This window comes from Psittacula echo, assembly GCF_963264785.1.
Source record: "Psittacula echo genome assembly, chromosome: 3".
NCBI classification, from domain to species: Eukaryota; Metazoa; Chordata; class Aves; order Psittaciformes; family Psittacidae; genus Psittacula; species Psittacula echo.
Genome location: NC_137736.1, coordinates 72,747,928 through 72,770,971, shown reverse-complemented (window position 1 = coordinate 72,770,971; position 23,044 = coordinate 72,747,928). Strand labels below are relative to the sequence as shown.

The window sequence follows — 23,044 nt, the reverse complement described above, 5'->3', positions numbered from 1 at the left end:
TTCTTTTGACATGTTTTTATTTCATGGAAAATGTCTGTGCTATGCTTGAGGCTCGGGTATGAGTTGCTGGATCCCATTCAGAATTCTGTTAAATCTGGAAGTAAATCAGATTACTTTCTTCTACTATAAGCACATTCCGCTTGGCTTTCACATGAGGTGTTGTGTGGGTGAATGAGCCCAGAGCACTCCAGCTGATGCAACAGCTTTATTTATGCAGAGGGATGGCATGAAAGGGTTTTGGAAAGTGCTTTTAATGGCTTCAGGATTGTACTTCGGTGATGTGTACTGCTATTGAACCACTAAACCGCTTTAAGTTCTTACCCACTTGCTTGTGTTTTCCAATGACAAACTGGGCTCAAGGGATGACCTGTTTGATCAAGAAACTGTGCTGGCTGGAAATGCAAGAGAGAGGTTTTCCTAAACTCTCCCTATATGTTCCTAGTATTTGCTGTGTGGCAGTAAAGCTTCCACTGTCTTGCTGTCCATAATATGAAATAGCTTTTTGCCCCATTGGGCTATGTTTTTATATCTCAACTTTGAACTGCTTTAGGTCTTTGTAAAATTGTAACATGTACTTTGTCACTTCTACAACACATTATATCATCAGTAAAGGGACTGGTGACTCAGTAGAGGAAGCTGGGTGACTTCGTGTATTTCGTGCACTGACTATTGATTTATTTTTCCCTGTGGAATTTTTTTCTTTTAAATGCAATTTTTTCACTTGTGCAACCATGTTGAGTTTTACTTTTTCATAGGTCTTAGTGACAGAATTGGCAAAACCAGGTTATGCAAAATGGAAGGAGTGGCAATGAAATTGAATATAAGTATATGATACTAGTAGCTTACAAATTCTTCCTAAGCATCATTTCTTACGCAGGCGGTTTGACAACAGGTTGATAAACATCTTGGCAGGTTGTGAGTTTCACAGAAAAGAAGAAATATCTTCCTTCTGCCCCAAGGTAAAGCAGAAATTTTGTCGAAAAGATGTGGTCTGTTCAGTTGTGAAAGTGGCAGGAAAGTATTTTCAAATTAAAACAGTGTTAAACTTCATGTGCAAGTGAGTTGTAAACAAATACAACAGTAGTTAAATGGTGATACAATAAATGCAAATCAACTGGGCAATATTTAATTCAACTTTTAAGTGTCTAATAACAAAGCGTTTGTGTAGAAATATCTCCCTCTGGACTATTAAGGGATTCATGGCTCCAGGAGCTCCCTATTTTGCTCAGACTGCAAGGGGGTCTGAAGGGAAAACACAGTTCTTAGGGGAGAGTCACTAATGGGGTAATTGGAACTAATCGTCCCTTTGGCTTAGCAGATGAGACACTAATTTTCCTTCCAGGAATAGCCAGAATTACCTGTTTGTACAGTGCCTTCAAGTTGGCTGACTTAAAACTTGAAGAAGAAACTTTAAAATTGGCTGTGTTGGTTTGAAGAGCGTATTAGCATTTCTGATTCAAGTAATTGATCATGGTACAAGGGTACAAGTGAAGACAAGTCCCTAGAGACTGGGAAATGGTCACAACCACTGCCAAGAGTAACTTGTATGAAGAGGTTTCCGAGGGATTCCTTTGAGAGGGTGAGCACACGAAGGCTTCATATAACTTACATATGTGTGATGGCTTGGTTTGCTTGTGTAAGATGCAGGGAAGAAAAAGAAATGTTCCTTACCTGTAGTAAGTTTCTAATGCAAGGTTGTCCATAAAACATAGCACACAGTGAATGAATATATTTACTGTCTTGTTTAATACCACTGACAGTCATCAAAAATAATTTTAATTTTGTGGGTTAAAAAAATATTTTTAGATTGGTTTGATTCACAGAACAATCTATACTTACACTTAAAGGATGAGGATTTTCACAGAGGCAATTGCAAAAGCATACAAAAATCCATTACTGCACTTGCTGATAGATCTACTGACAGGTATGTGTTTGAGGAACAAAGGTAGCATACATCAGATTTGTGTGGGATGGGACTGCTCTTTGCTGACATCTGGCAGAGGACTTGGAATCTGGGACAGCTGCTAGTGCCACAGAATTGCAGGCAGCTTGAGGACCTGAATGCAATGAAGATAAATGAGCTCCAGTTGATAGTGAATGGCCCTAAAGGTAGAAGCAGTAATGAATGCAGGCCCTCTGAATGCTGTACTGATAGGCTTGCAAGAGGTTTTTTTGGTCTGTACATACATAAATGTTCATTATCCTGGATTTCAAGCTATATTATCAGCATGCTGAATAGTTTGAGTTTCTAAAGCTTTGTGTTACTTATTGCCTGGGTCCCTAAATTTTACGTTGGTTTCATGTTCTAGCTGTTTTGGTGTTAACACCTCTGAGTACTTAGTCTGTCCATCTGTATGACCATAGCGGGTTAAAGGGTAAGACTGTGTGATTTAGGTATTTTCAGAGTCTGAACAAGATGGGCAATTTCTGGGCTATCTTTATTTTCATGAGAGAATGATGAATTATCCACATCCATATATGGATGCCTTCATTGAGGGCGTTTCTTATTGCTGCAAATTTTAGGAAGTCTGCAAAATTCTAAGGTATTCGGTTCTGAGACTTGCAATAGGTAGTCAGCCATGGTGGTTTTTTGGGAAGGCAGGTTTAAAGAGGTTAATTTTTGTGTCTTTAGAGGCAGGAAAAATAAGTGTGTGTTTAGAAATTAAGCCCAGTTAAGGAGCACCCCCTTCATCCTGTTCTGCACTGACTGTACAGGGGACCAGACATAAACCACTAATGCTGATCTTCTTGACCATACCTCACCTAGACCCTCCCTAATTTTGACTTCATGAAGCAGCCATCATTTATAATGGCAATTTATTTTTTTTTTATTTTTTTTTTTTTTTAATTCCAGAAGACTGCCCAATGGTACAGAAGAATTGGCTTTTTATAATGCTTCCTTCTCTATGTGAGCAGAAAGGGCAGACAGGAGTCTGAACTCAAATCCATCAACCACCTTCAGCTGCAACGTGTCCATTAGAGGCTGAGCAACCAAGCTTAGTCTGCTGGGTGCAAGCAGAGAGGCAGACACCCAGCACCTGTGTCTGTACTACTGCCCTTCAAGCTTGAGCTGTTTTTCTGTTGAGAGCTTTTGGTGTCAAATTTCTTTGCTTCACAAAAATGCTGGTCCATTAGCCTAATGAAAAACTTCTGGGTTTATGTCTGATTTCTAATGTATTATTTTCTTTGTAAGGACCTTTGGGTAACGTCAAGGGTGTATGAGGTTCTGTGTGGAGTAATGTGAAGCACAGAATCATGGAATGGTTTGGGTTGAAAGGGACCTTAAAGATCATCTAGTTCCAAACTCCCTGCATAAACTTTGTGTTAGTGAGGCAGCTGTTTGTGGGTTTTGGTAGTTCCTTAAGAAAATCAGACTTTTAAAAGAAGATTTTCTGAGAAATCTTTAATATTCTCCCATGAGAAACTGCCAAAGACTCACCAGATAGTAGTTGACTTGAAAGTTTTCACTGCACTTGCTTTGTACACCTCTGCCATGGACTTGTGGAAATTAACTGGGATAATTCTTCACAAAGGACAAAAGCCTGAACTGTATTGGTGCTTGATCTGTTCCCCATCATTCCAGACTGAATTTAGTTTCAGTCTGAAATTCCTGTTCCTCTTGCCTTCTGCATGTGACCTGTGCACATTACCCTGACTTGCTTATAACTTAATTACTGTCATTCCTAAAACTAACTCTAGTTTGTCAAGTAGTATGTTTTCCTGCAAAACTGAAAGTGCTTAGAATTGAAGATGAGTACTTGACAGGAGTGTTAGCTACAGTATTCACTATAGTCCTCTCCACAGCTGAGGCTCCAAAAGTTTTACAAGAAGCTGAGAGTTAAAAGCATGTGCAAAAAGTTTGTCTGGATTGCCCTTCTTTCTCCTTGCTGCTTCATGTTCATTATCCTTTGGAATATCTGGACTGAATTTGTTCCTTTGTAGGCCTTTGGTGCCTTCCTAGATCTTAATGCTCGTTTTTAAGATATTGAGTCAGTTTGAAGCATCTCATCTGGTGTTACATTAGTTACTTTGTAATCTCTTTCAAATGTTTCATTCCATATGATCTGGGACGCCGTGGACCAGCAACTGAGAGGCCCTGACTGCAGCTTCAGCTCTTTAGCTGGTCCGCTCAGTGACTTTACAGGCCAGTCACATCATCCCACTGTGCCTCAGGCTTCCCCACCTTTGAAAGGCGTATAGTGAACAGTGTGCTGCCTTCTGTTTCATGCTGTGAAAACGTGTTTAAGCAAAGCAAAAGAAGTGGAAAAACCCTAAATACCTGGTACTGTTCTTCCCTTATAGCAGGAGTCTCTAGAAACCTCTTGCATCAAATGTCCAGACCTGATGGCCTGATCTAGGAGAGCAGAGCAGTTAACGAATCAGATTAGTATCTATTCCAACATGAGCTCTGCTCACATTTCTAACAGTGGATTATTGCTTCTCTTTTCCTCAGTATTTTGTAATTTTTGTAACCCCTTTTTCACATTCCCCCCTTCCCTCCCAAAGTGCTGTTTATACTCCTAGTTCACTTTACACTAAGTCAGTTTGTTTTCTTCATCCTGCCAGAGAAAAATACATGTAAATTTTAATTGGCCTGAACCTTTCCAATACCATAAAATATGCTTGTTTTGAACATGGAAGGCTAAAACAGCTTTATGCTGAACTACATCATTGCCTTTATCCAGCTATTGCATAAGTATCTATGGAACTTAAAATTTTCATCTAAGCATTTAGTATCTCAGTAAAAGGATTGTTAACATGTAATTAGGACAAGAACAGGTTTACTAATCTAACTAATGGCAGCTGTAGAGTTGTGTGCCAGTTAGGTGAGATAGCTTGAGCCAATCTAATGATCTGCCAGCAGCTGGCTGTGCTGAGCTCACCCTGGCCTTGGGTTTGCCAGCCAGCTGAGGCCAATCTAATTTGCTTATCCAGCAAAGAACAAAACACTGAACCATTTTCTTTTGGGTTAGAGCAGTGCATTGAAGGAGGCTGAGTGTCAATGCACAGCGTCAATGCACAGCATCAGGCAGGACTGCATGGGTGGGAGCTCGGAAGGAGCAGAAAGTGCCAAGGCTCCACTGGCAGCTCTGCTGTCACAGGTAACTTCTCCTCTCACACAGGTCAGAATGCAGGTTAGCTCTCTGCAGATGGTGTCTCTGCATCTTTGCAGATGCTACAGCACTACTGAGAAGGGCATTGACACCCTGCAAATCTGCAGCGGAAATGATAGATGTGGTCTTGGCCTGCATTTTACCAGCTGTCAAAAAAAGCAGGCAGAAACTCATAATTTTCAGTGTTCAGATGAGTCCTTTTTATTTGCTGCTGCTCTCATTGTTCCTGTACAGGTTGTCTACTTTCATTTATGTTTTGCTTAGGGCTGCATGTGTTGGAGTCTGGTGGCCACTGCTGTTTCTTCTTTGTTAATAAGAGAGTAGATTTAAATTAGATATTATGAAGAAGCTCTTCATTATGAGGGTGGTGAGGCACTGGCACAGGTTGCCCAGAGAAGCTGTGTCTGCCCCATCCCTGGCAGTGTTCAAGGCCAGGTTGGACGGGGCCTGGAGCAACCTGGTCTAGTGGAAGGTGTCCCTGCCCATGGCAGGGGAGTTGGAACTGGATGGCTTTAGGTACTTTGCAACCGAAACCATTCTGTGATTTTATGATAATACCCTCCTCAATTAATCAACTTTGTCTTTCTACTAGAGGCTCTTTAAAATTCTCCATCCTTTTCCAAACTTGATCCTTCTCCTCATGTGACAGATGTTACGTATCCTCATCCCCCCAGGTTTGCTCAATATTTGCTTAGTACTCTTAATACTCATTCTGTGACCTGAGTTCACTGTTTTCTAGATTCAAAGTGATTTGGAGAAAGGTATGCAGCTTGACTGATGCCCTGCATTATTTTAGAGGGGGCAATTGTAATAGTTTTTAAGGCCTCATATAAAGGCATAATAAAGCTTTTGTCCTGCTGTTATGACAGCACCACAGTGAGACTAGTGTCATACAGAAAAAAACCCCAAATAATGTCCAGTGCAGCATGCTGATGTTTATACATACAGATTATAAAAGGAAAAGTCTGCTTTTAATTTTCTAAGTAGCAAATGCATGTGATGAGGGAGGCCAGTACTTCTCAGATCTTTGCTTCTAAATGGAAGCATGCGTGTGTTCAATATATATAATTACAAGAGTTTCAATATTACTAACTGTTAATAAAAAACCTCTCAGCTGTATATATGGAGTGGTTTGGCCTGTACCTTTCCTCCATGATGTTTTTTGCTCCTAAATTTGTGTCTTTTTGCCTTGTTTCACTAAGTTTATAGGCCTGTCCAAATGTGTGTGTGGGCCACTACATCATCCAGTCAGAAGAACGTTTATAGAAAGGTTCAAGCTCTGTAATACTTCCTTGTGTTATTATTTAATGGTATCCTTGAACTGATTGGATTGATTCCTATGTTTAGGATTTAATGGAAAGAGCAGATCCTCTTCATCTGCTTTAAATGTCTGTACCTAGCCAAAATCTGCTGTAGTAACATAGGAATTGTACAGTTCCTTTCTGCTGTGCTGATGCTGTCTGTGGGATGTGGTGACTTCAGAAGAGCTCTTGAAACAGTTTTGGAGTTAACAAGAATATTGACCAGTATCTTTGTGTGTAATGGCACTTCCAGACTGGGTGCATGTGTTACCTTTTTAGATGTTCCTGTGTACTTCACATGCAGGAAAATCGGATTTATTTGTAAACAGGCCTGGAGTCTTGTCATATAGAGCTTGGTGTCTTCTTCTGGAGTTTCTAGCTCCAGCTGTAGCTTTCTTGTTGGCACTTACTGTACCTGTTGAGCTGATACGTAGAAGTATGTGATCCCTAATTTTTCATTCGCTTCCTTCTCAGCTAACACTTCTTTTAGTCAAAGTGCTGTTGTAAATTTTTTTATTCCAAGCTTCTTGATATGTAAAAAATCTGTGGGAACATGTTAGTCAGGACATGGAAGAATGATGTGTACTAAACGGTATATCCTGCTGAAGACAGGACTGTTTTTATTCTGTCCTTGAGGAGGGGACTGGTGTCTTATCACCTGGCACTGTTCTTTATAGTATACTGCAGAACTGGTGATGGATTCACTAATATGTAGGCTACCTTGTGCTTCCTTTTTTTCCCATAGGTTTCTCAATAGTTGTAACCTCAGAGTTAAGGCCAGTCAGTGATTGGCAGTACTCTTTCTTGTGCCTCTGTTCACCTGGAAGGTTAAATTTCCATTCTTTCTGTATGCTGCATGTTTGTTTTCATTTTTTTAATGGTCATTGATCAGCATATAGAAGTCATGCAGAATGAAAATGCAATTACCAAGAAAGATAAATAGACGGTAGCAATGGGTTTCATTAGAAACCCAGCCAGAGTATCAAAAGGCAGGGGTATGAAGGGAAATAAAATTCTGGTATGATGTGTAATGTTTGACAAGTAAAACTAATAGTTCTTGAATTAAAAAAGAAGGTTCAAACTTGTGCCAGTTAATGAAAAATCACACTGAACCACCATTGTAGCGCTGCTCCTGTTTTAGGGTAGAATTTAGTAGAAATGTCCTGTATAATGTGGTACAAAAGTTGCATGGGAACAAAATTAGTGTGCTGGTTTCTGAAGTTGCTTTCCATGGATATGAAGCAGAGACTCGCATTCAGAGAGCTGGTGGAGGTGTAGCCTTCCTTAGCACAGCGAGGAAGGTGTGTTCCTTGGTGTTATCCTCCCACTTACATGGCTCTGTGGGAAATAGGATTTCCCGTGCCTTTCCCAATCTGTATTACTGCTCTGGCTAATTTTCCCAGTAGGACATCCTCACAGTCCTTGGTCTGTCAGTGGGATCAAGCTGGGCTCTGGGTTCTAGAGTAACACTGGTCCCCAGAATACACAAAATATTTGCGCCATGTTATTGGGGTCATCTTGTATTCCTTTTGCTTTCATGCATTGCAGACCCTTAGGCAAGGTGGCAGCTGCAAAGGGCTGGAGAAGGCTGGGAGGACTAATGGAAAAAATGCTGATCATAGCCAGGAGTGAATGATGGCCAGCAAGCGATGAGTTGTGCCAACTGCTTTTCTCTCCTTCCTCATTCATAAATACATAACAATTAGCATAATTCATTGAAACCTAGGTTCTGTTATGCTCTGTTTCCAGTGAGGTCTTGTTTCCTTTTCCAAGAGAAAAGGAGCATTTTCCCATGTTGCGGTACTATACCCAGTCTGTCAGCCTTACCACCAGCAAGTGATGAGCTTGTGTGTTTTATTTTTTTCTTAAGTACAGAGCCTGCTTGGTTTTCTTGCCTTCATATGAGACATTGAAAAGAATAAAATCACAATGGTTATTACTTCATTTAATGGTCATATGGTTTATTAGCTGTAAGTATATATGCCATAATGCTTATGCGCAAAGCCTCTTATTTATATGGTCTTCTTTGCCCTTACTCTTTTATCAGATATAAGAAACGTGTTTCTCTAAACATGGGTGAAACAGAGCAGAGGCCAACAGCAGGATCCCGGTTAGGAGCTCAGGAAAATGCTGGGATCAGTACCTTGGAGCATGGACAGAAACCACCTATGACACCTCCAGGAAAACTCGTCTCTATCAAAATTCAGATGCTGGATGACACACAAGAAACTTTTGACATTCCGGTAAGGATGTGGAGGTTGGGGTGGCTAAAGATTATTCAGGCGTTTCTAAAAGCACATGTTTTCAAACCAGTTCACGTCTTATTTCAACTGCAATCCCTTGGCTGTTGAATTCATGTTGTGGAGAAAATGGCTGTTATATCAGCGTTAAATTGATGATGGTGCAATAGGATAACATTAAAGAGTGAACTGTAAATTGCAGTTATTTATTCTGTTTGTTTGAACAGCTTCAGAAGAGGTGCAGTTTCTTGGTGTTTTGTTTTAATTCCAGTATTACATCAGTGGATTCCTCTGCTTTCTGACCAGTTGATGTATTTCCTGAATGCTGTTTGCTCTTGATCCAGTAAACCACAGATCTGTACAGAATTTTTTCTTTTCCTGTGGCAAGTCGTTAGGCCAGTAACTTGATATCAAACTTGAAACTTCACTAATTTGTGTCACTCTCACAGGTACCAAGTGCTCTCACACACATTGAGTGCCAGCGAAGAATCAAAGCAATCTCATCTAAAGTTTTTCTATACCACTCTGAATTTAATTTAGGTTTGTACTTGCCAAGGAAACAGAGTTACTACTGCTTTTGTGCGTGTGATCAAAATCATAGAATCATAGAAACGTTAGGGTTGGAAAGGACCTTAAGATCATCTAGTTCCAACCCCACTGCTATGGGCAGGGACACCTCAGTTTAGGTTAATTTTCATACAAAGACCGATTCTGTTTTACGCTATCTGGCTGTTAGTAACCACTGATGATTTTAACATGCCATGCTTAAGTAATTAACATGTAAGGTTGCTGAACATTGCTGCTGTTATGAAAATGTACTGGAATGTGTATTTTTCAAAGTCCTCAGGGTTCAGGGAATAGGAAACTGGAAACCTGAGTTCAAATTTCATCCTTTGTAACTTGAATTTTAGGTAGCTATGGTAACTCCCATGCCTTCTTTGAGTAAGTTTTCCCTTCTGTGAAATGGAGGGCTACCAGTGAGGTACATCGATCTTACACATATAGTGATCTTATGTCATCACTGGTCATCACTGGAAATGTTATTCCTATATTAGAGATGAAAGAATTCTGATTAGGAAAATCCTCATTTAAAAAAAGAAAACAAATTTACCTATTTATAAGGTTTTGTTTGTCTGTTTTGTCTATGTACATGCACATACTTTTTGGACTGCTCTCTGCTGCTGTTTGTGACACAATTACAGTTGTGTGTTCCATCTCAGATTTTGTTGTAATAGAAAGTTCTCTGGACAGGCAGGTATGTGTGCACTGAACTGTCATCAAGTTAAATGCTAATGTATGTAGCAACTTATTATGCTTTTATGCCCTTCAGAATATCAAATATCCATAGCAAACAGACTAAAATTAGCAGTCTTTAGGTAATCATCTCTGCTCAAAAGTGTAGTTCTAGTTGAAATTATCAAATGCTAATGAAAGTTGTGCTGCTTATCTTATATGGTACAAATATCCTTATTATCCCAGATACAAGCTTTTTTCCTCTGCACAGCTGCTACTTCACCGTACTTTGGAAATGACATACAATTTATAAGAGTTAATAATTCTATTTAACAAACACTTAGTAGGAACCACTTTGAGATCAGGTGCCTATCATTAAATTGTTTAGAAGCAAGCATAAGTAATGTGCGGAAGCAGTGCATCTGTATAACTACAGCTTTGCATCTGGGAGTTTGAGAAAACAGTATTATTTTGCTCTTTGGTGTTAGAAGAGATCAACATTACTTTTTTGTTTTCCAACTTCAGGAACACCTGGAAGACTTGGGTTTAAATAACTCTCTCTTCACATCACTGAGATATGATTATTTTCTGAGGCTTTTATTTCATAACTACCTCTATTCAAGGAAGACCTAGTTGGTTTAAAAGTCAGAAGTTGTGGTGAAACTTGCAGGATGCTTAGATTATAAATCTCTTAGTGTAGCTTCCTAAAACCTTTTGTCTTTAAGGTGTGCATATTCAAATGGAGCAATACACATAATTCTCAGTCTGCTCTAAAAGGTTGTTTGGTTGTTTTTTTTTTATAGTCCCATCTCACAAAACTGAAAAACTTTTAATACATCAAAATTGAGATGTTTATTCATGTTGGAAAACTCATGTTCCCATATGTAAGCTTGCTCGTTTTAGCCAGATGAATGCAATATACACAGAAAAAGAAAATGACACCATTTCAACAAAATATTTTGGGAGCAGCATGTGTGGCTGTGGGCAGAGGATGTTAAACATACATGCCTAAGCACATCTGTGAGCTTGCTTCCCTGGGGAGAGTTAAAGGCTTTTTGTGCGATTGAAGGTCTAAACTACTCTTTTCAAGACTTGAGGTGCCATGGTTATGAAAACAGCCTCCCAAATAGAAGTATAAACTGATAGAAGTATAAACTGAGATAGAAGTAGATAGAAGTATAAACTGAGCAGGGTTTGTGTTTCCTAGAGTTACAGGAATTTTACTGGATGATCTTTTCTCCGTTAGCAAATGGGCCAAACTTTGAGTGGTTTTATTGCTGTTTGTATGGTGTCTTATAGGACAGTGTGAAGTTTAAGTTATGCCAGTTTATAATTTGTTCATGAAGTCTGAGAATAGATAAAAACAGATAGAGGTATGACTTCTTCCTGAGTATGGGGGAAGCAGTGAAGGAGTTGGGACTGACCATCTGTCTAGTCCTCCTTCCTTGGTACTCCTACAATTTCTTCTGTTACAGGTTGACCAGCATCTGGGTCTCCCTTAGTTAAAACTGGGTTAAGATCTTATCTATGTGGTGTTTTTTTAGGTTTGTTCTGTTTTGTTTTGTGAGGGTTGTGGTTTTGATTGTGGGGGATGTGTGTTAGGTTTTTTGTTTCTTGGGTTTTGTGTGTTGGGTTTTGCTTTTTTCCTTTTTTTTCCTCTTCCATCATATGCAGATGAATAGTTTTTATTAGAGCAAAATCCTCTGGATTTCTGTGTCTGGTCTGTATATAACAAAACAGGAGAAAAACATGACCTACTTTTGCTCCCTCCCGCCTCCCCAGTGCTGCTGCTCTTTGGGCTGTTTAAAAGTGAAGTAGCTCTGGTGTCATTTGTCCTTCAAAAGGAAAATTGATTTCTATTTGTGTTAGTGTTTTGATGCTATATAATTGCACAGTGTTTGGCTCATTGTATTACCTTCTCATAAGCCTAAAGAGAAGAAGATCCACATGGCTTCATGTGGGCCTGTAGATGGTATTTTTTTTGCCAGGAAAGGAATCCATAAAGTGTATGGAGAGAGTTTGTATAGGAGACTTGAAAAACGGGAAACACAATGCAGGCCTATTCATCAACTTTTGCAAATGCAGTATTGTAAAAGGAAGGGTACATATGCAAAATCTTACATGCTGCTTGCTGTTAACAAACAATGTTTCATTGTGGAATTTCCAAACATTCCTATATTCCAAAAAGCCAGTGAAAGCTTGAATAGATGATCCTAGGTCTTTTACACATGTCCAGTTTGCTGGTTGCATGATTCTTTTCAAGCAAATACAGACGCCTGGGGAGGTGGGGGGAAGGTAGGTACTGCTGCTTGCAAAAAAAAAGATTGTATTACTTTCAGTTGGCATTTCCTGCCTTTAACATAAAAGGAAAGTTAATAAAATTCATCAAATATCTTTTTGAGCACATTTTTGTCTATTCTGCTATGAGGAGATAGATTGTGAAAAATATGCTTCCCCCTTTTAAGTTATTCAACTTTTTATGACTGTACCTTTAGTTTGAGTCTTCTTGTGAGCTCTCAGACAAGAGCTGGCTTCAGCTGCAGTTGTAGGTGATTAGTGCCTGAAAATAAGGCCATGAGTTGGAGGTTCATGATCATTCAACACTTGCGGTCATTGGTGATGCATTAGCTTTGTGGAGGCGTTGCGTGCAAGTGTGGAAGAGATTTTTGTCTCTTGCTTTTTTGTTTCTAATTTCCAGTTTGGCTGTATTTACTGAAAAATTAGTTAGATATGCTGACTGAAGACTGCAGACGTCCAAAATACAGCAGTCTGTTTTAGCTGGTGTTTGGCTGAGTTATGACTATGCCCTAGAATGAGCAAATACAGTCCATTCTGGTAGGTAGGAAGGCACCAGCTTTAGCTAAAATGATTAATGTGAAGGAGAAAGAACATTCTTTTTTTTTTTTTTTCACCCTTGTACTCATAATGATAATCATATAGATAGATCTTGGGTATTTTGAAAGGTTGACACCTCTACTGTAAGACTTGCAAAACCCAACATGGCCAAATAGAAGTTGTGTACTATACAAGAGAGGGTGGAGATGTACAGTTCTGCTTGATTTTGCTCTGGCTTTATTTCTGCCTGTGTTTCTGTGGATCAATTCCATATAATCATAGTAAAACTTAGGGATTTTCTTATGTTTGTTCTAGTACAGTCTCCTCTGTAGATTCAAGCTATAGTTTAAGTGAAAAACAGCTTTTAAGAAACAGTAAAAATAACCGATGGTTGCATGTACTGCAGATCATTCTGGGAAAGAAAACCGTTTAATGTTTAGTGATTAGGCCATTTATGTTATATTTACTTTTATAGTTATTTCAGTGCTAGAAATAATCTGCTTTGAAACTTCTAAGCAGAAAGATTCAGTGTTGTTTCTTTCTAGGTAATGCTGAAGACGTGACTGATTCTCATGTTAGACTGCTGTAGAATGATTTGGTGACTCAGACCAGGTTTAATCCTGACTGACATGTTGCTTGTCACTGATCATATTCTACTCTTTGGTGTATGACACTGATGTGACTGGAATGATACTGCTGATACTAAATAGAAAGTCAGAGTTGTTTCTTTCTCTTTAGCTTCAAAGGTGAGATCAAAGTAAATCACGGGAGGTAAGGATTCTTCTTCTAGTTAGCATCTGGTCTTTTTAATTAAAACCAAACCGAAGTCCTCTTTATTGTGTCTGTAAGAAAATAGTTGCTTCCTTTTTGTGGCAGTCTTCTGGAAAGACCAAAACTTGCCTGTCGGATTACTCAAGTTCATTAAACATCTGTTTTGTGTCTTATGTCAACTTTCTTTCCTTCTGAATGTGTTCAAGCTTTGTGAAATATGCAGGGTTGGAAAATGTCACCCACTTTGAGGGATTAACACCAGGTTTCTTAAGCAACAGGAGTCTCCTAATAGAAAGCAGGGTGAGGGTATAATCCTTAGTAAACATCAGTTGTAAACATTTCATTTCAATTTGCTTTTCTCTCAGAAGAGAAAGGCTTCCTTCTCTTTAGGTTATCTGAGAAAAAAGACCAAATGGTCTTGGTCTACAGCATTTTATCTTCCACGGGATTTCAGGTGTAGTACTTTGGCAGTGAATTTCCATGCCTTAAACCCCAGATTTTCGGAGAGTACTTCATAATCCTGATGGGGCGCAGTTCCTCAAGGCTAACATTCTGGATGGGTTTTTTTGTTTGGCTGGTTTTGTTTGTGTGTGCAGCCATATAATGATGACTCATACTCTCTTTGTGGGGAAGATGCCTTCTATTAAGTGTACTCCCCACCGACTTTAGGCCGTTGTAAGAGTGCCAGGAAAAGTTTAATATTAAGAAGTTTTGATACTTAATGAAAAAGATCACACGTGCTTTGTTATAAATTTGCACAAGCATTGTGTTACTCTGTTAAATTTGACATTTCAGCCAAGGTTTTATAAATGTTTAAATTATTTTCTGTAACATTTATGGGTTACGGTAATTGCTTTGTCCTAGGTATTTACCCTTCTCCTCAATATGCAATTATAACCAGTGAATAAAACAATTTTATAAGAGCATTAGACAGGCAATGCAGAAGCATGAAACAGGGGTTTATGCCTTCTTAGCCAGCTTCAACTTCAATATGAATTGCATTTTTTTCCAGCTTAGGAAGTGAACAGGAGGTCAAATGTCTGTTATTCATCAGTTTGAGACTTTCTTTTCTTCTTGTGCTTGAAATTATTTGGCTGTCACTGTCAGACTATTTCCAATGAATATCAGGCATTTAAATATTCATTATTGTCACAGCAACCCTGCTAGATCTCCTGAAATTACAAGAAGAAAAGCGTTTTTTTACCCTGTAATTCTGAAACACATCAGTTGCATTTTTCTCAGCAGAAGATTACTTGTAGATAGCCAGTAAACTGTGATTTCTGTTGACAAATGATTAGAATGTCCTTGTTGAAAGACAGGGAATTTTAGTGACTTGTGTTAATAATCTATGTGCTTTTCAAAATGGGGGAGAGAATAATCCGCAAGCAAACTTCTGTAACCTGAGGCAGCAGACTGCTTGAGCTGCTGATTTCTTTGTTACAATATTCTGCAGGCTGAACAGAATAAGTGGGGAATATAATTTTAAGCGCCAACAGATCCAGCCCATTTTCAGACTGGATTGATGTATTTGGAAGTAACTGGGAAATGGGTGTAATTTCTTTGAATGAATTAGCCTAACTTGTAATCAGGGAAGGCTTCTCAAAAAATGCCTTTTCACCTCTCATGGTTCAGCTGACTCACCAAGTCATGCACCAGTGGGTAAGCTGGTACAAAGCAGAGGATAGAGCTGGGGCAGGGAAGAGCAGCCATAGATGAAGAGGCACTGTGTGAGTGTTTCTGAGCACTGGTGCCCTAGCTGAAGGGGTCAGTGAAAGCATGCTGTTAATTCTAACCATGTCTGTGTTTTTAAGTTGGCTTGCACAGTACTACTGAGGCTGGATTGATGCTCTGGGGGGGGAGCATGGGATCCATCCCCAGCCATGGAGTGTTCCTCTTGGCCACCCTGTTTGGAGATAGCAGTTGCCCATGGAACGGTGGGAGGTGTTTGCCATCTCTCCTCTTCAAAGTGTACATGTATGGGTGAGTGGGTAGCTAGTGGCAGAAGTGGAGGCTGATTCTGCTAGGACTGCATTTCCTGTTTCAGGGTCAATGGGAGGGATGTTCTGCCTCTGGTCAGAGGAAGGAGGGGAGCTGGACTGTCTGCTGTGTGCTTCTTTCCTTTGTCCTGAGACTGGGGTTCATCCCTTCTGGCTTTACAGATTTTAAAACTTGATGTCAAAGCCTCAGATAATCACTCTTTCCTTCACAGTTAGGGTGAAAACATGGTGCCTTCAACAGGCTGTTTGTCATGCCTGTCTCAAACACGTATTTTAGGATGAGATTAATTGCTCTCTGGAGTTGCTTGTATATTCCTCTAAAGGGAGTGTAGGGCAATTGCTTAGACTTCATTTATCATCCAGGCACCTAACTTGTTCCACAGAAATTCCGTTGTTTCCTCTTAGTTTCTAACCATGCCAAAGTGATACATGAGTCTTCCCTGCACTCCGTAGTTGGCTGGCAGTGCTGTCTAGCTTAGATGTGCTGGGCTGAGTGAATTATACCTGCTGTAGTGCTGCTTTTCTCTGTCCAAGTTGTATCAGAGAAGTTGCAGAATAAAGCGTGCTGTGGAGTATGTTGATGCTGTGCTGCAGTGGTGCACATGCATGCCGTGATTTACTTAAGCCCATTCTTTGTCAGCACAGGGTGGTCAAGCTTAAGTTACTTTCCTTAAGGTCTGCATGAAAACAAGTTGTCTTTGCTTCTGGCCATATGCTCTGGAGAGATGTAAAAAAAGAGCAGGATAAGCTTCTTGGAGAAAATAGCTGCCTTCTTCTTTCTCATGAATTGCTTATGTGTTGTCCATAGCTAAAGAAACACGGCATAAGTGTTATACTTTGCCAAGAGCACAATCTCAATGTAAGACTTCAGGCCTTTAGAAGGCTAGGCAAACAACGGAAAACGAGCTTGTATGTAAAGCACTACTGCTATGTGACTATGTCACACAGTGTGATGAATGGCCATTCAGAGCACTGTGAATTTCAGGAACATAAATTGCAAGTAAAAGCATATCTCTCTGTAATTTGTTCTCTCCCCTGTTGGAAAAATGAAAGAACCTTTATTGAGCAATCCCCTTGCAGTTGCTTTCCTCCATTATTTTGAACAGAATGGAAAGCTATCTGTGTAAAGGAAGACTTAAGCACTACAGGATAAAAGGATAGTAAAATGTTATAAATTGTCCATTTATTTCTCTTTCAGTTCATTCTGAGTTGAATATGGTCATGTATTAACGTTTTCTGCCTGGTGATAACACAACCTGTTGAAATGCTTCTCTCCAGGTTAATTTGCCTATTACCGATTCCTTTCTCTGCATCCAACCTTGCTTTGACTTTTGGCTTGGGATGTTTGTCATTCTGTGTTTGTCAGAGGTCATGTTAGCAGTGGTTCAGACTTGGATAAAGCTGATGTGGAAATATACAGCCACAGAGGTGGGAGAGAGAAATGTTAGGAACACCTCCAACCCTTAAAATGTTTGCGAATATGACTTTAGATTGATTCATATTTTAGCACTTCCATGTTTTTTCTTGTTGTTACCTCTCGTTCCTTTCTTGCTTGACACTAGAACATGCCACCTTATATTCCTTATCCTCCTTGTCCTCTGTGCCTGTCCTTTGAAACTCCTGATTCAATTCCTCAGTATTCTCCAAACAAACAGTAGCACTGCAGGAGTTCTGGGTGTATCTCCTTAAGCCTTCAACCAGCTTCATTCTGATGATGATCGCCTTCTTCAGGTCTTTGTATTAAAACTTCCACTCTATGGGGAAAAAACACTCATCACCATTAAAGGCTGCATCTGCACTGCGGAACTAGAGACACTTTCTGCAGTGGCATAGTGGAATCCGCATCCATACCCAAACTTTTGCAAGTGGGATGATCTATCCAAATTTTACCAAAGATAATTTGTGGTTTTGAAGTGAAATTTGACCAGCTTAAAATAAACTAAAAAACCAACAACTAGGGTAAAGTGATTAAAGCAGTATGTCCTTGTCTAATCTTGGTACTAAAGGGGCTCCACCAGTTCCCAAGTTTAAAAGCCTTCAGAATGACTTAGGAGTAGGCTGCTTTCCTGTAATCTTGTGTTTACTGCTCTGACGAGGTGCCTAGACAAGGCTGTGATTAAAATCCGCACACACAATTAAAGGTTGCCTTTTGTATGCCAATGCATAAATTATATAAAATGCATGGCTGAAAACATCTCTCAAAGCCATTGTACATATTTGACTACCACTGGTGTGTTAAAATCATTCTTGGATAAATATGTCAATTCTTGAATAAAAGGTGATACATGAGGCATACATCAAGCACCAGATAATGCAGTGAATACAAACAGCAACAACAGAAGGAGATTACAGTGTCTCCTTTTCTTATCCCCATCCCCAAAAAAGAGTCTGTGAGTGATAGAAATTGCACAAACATAACGCTGCCACATAATAGCAAACAGTGAGTTATGACTCTTTGCCAATTTGCTTTCTGATGTCCTGTTTGCAGATGCAAATATTCATGCATCTCACAGCAGCAGTGAGTTCTTCTCCTCATTTCTTTCTTTGTTACCTTCTCACCTGGTTTTCTGATTGAACCTGGAGTCCTTTCTTCTTTTTTCTTTCTTCAGTTTGCCTTGCTATTATAATTCTGGTCCTGTTCTCATGACATAATGTCTTAATAAGTTTCTTGCTGAATTTATTTGTAATAATCTCCATTTAGTAGATAGTGGACAGTATTTCTGTGTAGATGTTGCTTATTATTCAGAGGCTAGTTCTTCATGCATGAAGGGGGACATTTTTTGCTCCTAATTCACAGTTCATTGCTTCATTACCTGGTGCAGATGCTCAATTTTATTCTCTTATGCCATCTCACCCCCATCTAACTTCTCAGTTTTGAACTTTCTTGGAAAACATCTGTCTTTGTATTCTCTGTATGGACAAGATGTATAGCTCTTCATAATACTTCGTTACAGAGCTCTCTTTCTGGTCTTTTACAAGGAGCACATTTGATCAGGGCAGTTGATACTGGATCTAGAGTGACTGTAATTTAGGGGAACACTTTCCCATTCTGAGCAGTGTGCCCTTGTGGCACAGAACGCCAGCTGTGTCCTGGACTGCATCAAAAGGAGCGTGACCAGCAGGTTGAGAGAGGTGATTCTGCCCCTCTGCTGTGCTCTCATGCGACTCCACCTGCAGGGCTGCGTTCAGCCCTGGGGCCCCCAAAATGCAAGAGGGAAATGGACCTCTTGGAGTGAGTCCAAGTTGAGTTGGAGTGAGTCCAGAGGAGGGCCACAAAGATGCTCAGAGGGCTGGAGCACCTCTGCTATGGAGACAGGCTGAGAGAGTTGAGCTGGAGAAGGCTCTGGGGAGACCTTATAACAACCTTTCAGTAATTAAAGGGGGCTACAAAAGACCGGGAGAGGACTTTTGAGAGGGGCATGTGGTGGCAGGACAAGGGGTAATGGCTTTAAACTGTCAGAGAGGAGATTTAGGTTTAGAGATTAGGAAAAAAATCTGTACTTTGAGGGTAGTGAGGCACTGGCACAGGTTGCCCAGAGAAGCTGTGGCTGCTCCATCTCTGGCGGTGTTCAAGACCAGGATGGATGGGGCTTCAAGCCACCTGGTCTAGCGGAAGGTGTCCCTGCTCATGGCAGGGGGGTTGGAACCAGATGGTCTTTTAAGATCCCTTCCAACCCAAACAATTCTATGATTCTGCAATAAGCCAGATCCTCAACTACTGTGCATTGTCTTACGTTGACTGGAGTTACTGGAAATAAACTGGGTTACATTATGCAGTGATGGGGATCCAGAGGTCTCCTCTGAGAGCGCTACTTATTGAAATTAATTTCGGATACCACAGTTTTGGTGAACAGAATTCAAATAAAAGGGATTTTTCAGAATTAATGAAGTTAATACATGTAAACTGATGTGAAAGAGAATACTTTGCCAAACCTTACATAAAAAGTTGCATTACAGGAATTATAAAAGGACTGTATCAAGTAGTTTCTGGTGTTGGATTCACACGCATTTATGCTGTAACCATAAATAAATGTGGCTTGATATTTTATACTGTTAAATATTCCAGAGTTCAGAAATCCCTTTGCACTTAGGGTCAAGCACTAGCAACTGGCAAAAGAAAACACTTTTCTCAGAAGCACTTGAACTGAAAGGGATCTCTGGAGGTAGTTTGGACCAACTCTTCTCTCAAGGTAAGGTCAGCAGTGACCAGATTGCTCAAAGTTCGTAAGAAACAGTAACTGTAATATTTCAGGGCTGCTATGTTTTAACATCTTTGTTCTTCTAGAGCTTTATTTGAAGTTCAAAGTTACCAGTTGAAAATCTGTCACATTTAATCCTGCAACTGGCAACTCTAAGGTAGAAAGCTTTATGTTTCTGTGTGGCAAATGGGCATTTGCAGCCATATCTGTGGGTTTATAAAAGAAACAAGGCAGTAGTAATTTTATAAATGAGACACATGTCATGAGCTTGTTTATATTCTAGAGAACATCAAACCCTTCAGATTTTCTTCTTTAATTTTTTTACTTCATGTCAAAGTCTAACTTTGGGTCTGTCTGCTTTGAAAAGCTGTGGAAGATTCTAAAAATAAGATTCAAGCAGAAAGCAGATGCTTCAAATGGGTGATGGTGTCACAACATGTTCAGCTCCATGACTTTGGCAATCTCAGAAAAAGCAAGGTAGAAATACAAAGCTGTAGGAGAGCAGGCTTTGGGAACAGGGGAGATTTTCTTAACTGCAGCTGCCCGAACAGACACACCACCACCTCCCATCCCCTTGAAAACCTTTTGGATTCACACCAGCTGTGGAAGAGCCAAGTTTTCAGATTTTTTTTCTGTGAAGTCAAACTGGATTACTGTTGTAGAGAAGCAGAATTAGGAGCAGATAATCTTTGTTTCACTATCATAAGCTGAGTCTGGCCCTTGCCATTTCTTCTTGTATCTATTCCATGGGAAAAGTAACTTTGAACAGATATATGCCTTTCAGAGGAAAGGTCACATCTCTGCAGAGCATTTCAGATCTATAATGCTTACATTTCATTACAGGGATCACATACACACAGCTTAACCAGGTGAAGTGAAAAAAGGTTACTGAGGAAATGGTTCAGCATTTTCTTGAGCTGAAGGAACAAATTGTTGAGGGGTCAGTTAACACTGTTTTTGCTAGTTGCACTGAAATGACTGATTTCCCATATAGGTATAGCTGTGAAGTAAATTGGGTGTATGTATTTTGGATTTGGTGAGGTGCTTTTCCTCTTTGAGCTGCTTCTATTTAGGGTGCTGTGGGGGAAGAAAAAGCCACCAGAACTCAAGTCCTCAGCCTCTTTGGTAATATTTTACTGAGAGTTAAACTGAAAGTTAATTCCTTCAGCACTCTCAGAATTAATTCACTAGCCATTGCCTGGGAAATAATTACTTGAAAATGGAACTTGGTCACCTGACAGTAAAATATCATGAAAGGATTAAATAACTAAAATAATGAACACAAACTAATAGTTCTGAATCAGTTGATAGCTTAGGTGTTAACGTTTGATTTTTTTGTATTTCAGATTAGCATGATGTTTTAACAGGTAATGCTCATTTAACAGGAGATACTGGCTAATCTGATTGTGAATTACAATTATTCCTGAAGATAACGAACTTGTCTTCCTCCCCTGCAGACATCTTAGCACACCTTGTAGGTAATTCATTTGTCCTTCTTAGAGATCGGATTCTCACACTGATATTTCCCAGCTGAAGATGTGTTACAAGTTACTGCTGTTTTCATCTGGGCGCATGTGAAGGCCCTGTAAGGCTGTCTTGTGTTGGTGCAAATTCCTTTGGAAAGGTCATTCATATAGAAGGCAATGCAGTCAATGGACTTGTAGAAATGGTCCACAGATTCCTAGGTGCTTGTTGCCATGGGATGAAAGCCTCTGCACTACGACATGAAGTGCTTGGGTATGTATATATAGCCCTGTTATCTCAGCATATAAGCTATTTTTTCCTGTTCTTCATCTGTCACAATTGTACACAGTATTCTGGCCCGGAAGAGCACTGTAGCAACAAGTGGAGCCCTCTCTGTAAAGGGGAATGCTTTTGCCTTTGCTTTCAGGCTTTAGTCCAGGAGCAGGTTTCTTTTGCATTCCTTTACTGGTAGCTAAGAGGACCAGAGAGTGAGCTGCAGCACTAGGTCCATGATTTTCCACAATCCTTAGCTGTTAGCTGGGTTTCTGGCTGTGATTTAGGCTGTTCCAAGGAGATCTTTCTGAGGTAATTCTAGCTTTGAGTGATGACTTGTCCTGACCGTCAAATCAGTACATGTGTTTCTAATCGTTGGGGTTGGAGTTGCTCCCTCATCCTTTTTTAGTTGTAACTCTAAGGATAGTCCTGGGGTACAGCTGAAGATGTGGCAACTCTCCTAGCATACCAGATAGTAAGCTTGTTAGCTTCATTTTCTTCCTGTGTTGTTTCTGCATACCCTTACCCTGTCTGAAAAAATCATTTCATGGGAACATAAATGCCTTACTGAGTAAGACTAGCAGTCCTTCTGGCTTAACATTTTTTCTCCCACCCTGGCACATGAGCTTGCTCCTCTGTCTTTCTCTTGTTATTCCCTGGCATCCAAAGTCCTTTTCAAGCCTCCTACCTCCACAGTCTTCTATGGCAGAAAGTTCAAGGAGTTTGCTGCTGCTTATGTGAAGAAGCTCCTTCGTTTACTTTCTCTAAGATAATGTTTGAGGTACATCAACTGTTTCCCTAATCTCTGCTTTGTAAGATTTGAGCTATTCTGTTTAAACCACATCACAAAAATGGGCCAGTTATTATTATTGGGTGTAATAATAACGATTGGGTGTAATAATAATGATTTGGTGTAATAATAAAGTGAAAAATAATCTCTTTAGTTATTGACTGACTAGTAGGGTGGTGGGTGAAGAAGATGGGTCTGTTTAGGGGAGGGCAAATCTACTTTGGTGACAGATGAAATGCAGGCAAGAGAGTGATGGGAAAAGGACAGAACAGGTAGGAAAAGGGACATCTAAAGCTGCAAATGCAAGAAAGCTCATTAAGAGAACAGGGAAAGAATTGTTTCTGTAATTTTACTGAATTAATTTTTTTCCCCCTTGGCTGTACTTGCAGTGCTGGTGGTCTGGTGCATTCATGTTTTAAACATCACAGCATGACATAGCCACATAAAGGAAGAGTACTGGAAACTAGCAGTGACTGCACAGTGCAGTCAGTGTTGGAATTGGAAGCAGAATCTCTCACTCACTCCTCTGTTTAATTGCCTCCAATCAGATGTTTACACATAGCAGAGAGCTAATGATGTGGCTCTTAAAAATTACTGCAAATTGCAATTCTGTTACATTAATATGATTAATTTGAACTAAAACCCATAGCTAAGATACTGCTAAGGCACAGTGGTGTGTACAGATGTAAAGTTGTATGTGCAGCCAACTGCCTGTTCTTTTCTCTCCGTGTTCTGTAATGGCAGAAAGGGGCTAATCTGTTAATTTATTATATTCAGTATCAATGTAGATGTCAGGAGAATGGTATTTTAAATAATATATTGAAGCA

The 23,044-nt window shown here is 39.8% G+C and overlaps 1 protein-coding gene across 5 annotated transcripts in view; it reads left to right on the top strand.

The window, feature by feature from the left end:
* Positions 1-8,487: 8,487 nt before the first annotated feature.
* Positions 8,488-23,044, top strand: part of FARP1 (FERM, ARH/RhoGEF and pleckstrin domain protein 1) — a gene marked incomplete at both ends in the record, with an annotated part of 174,364 nt that continues 159,807 nt past the window's right edge. For all 5 annotated transcript variants that reach the window (XM_080613338.1, XM_080613337.1, XM_080613336.1 and 2 more), the window contains one exon: positions 8,488-8,658. In XM_080613338.1, coding sequence (XP_080469464.1) covers positions 8,488-8,658 — 171 coding nt within the window. The remainder of the gene's footprint in view (positions 8,659-23,044) is intronic.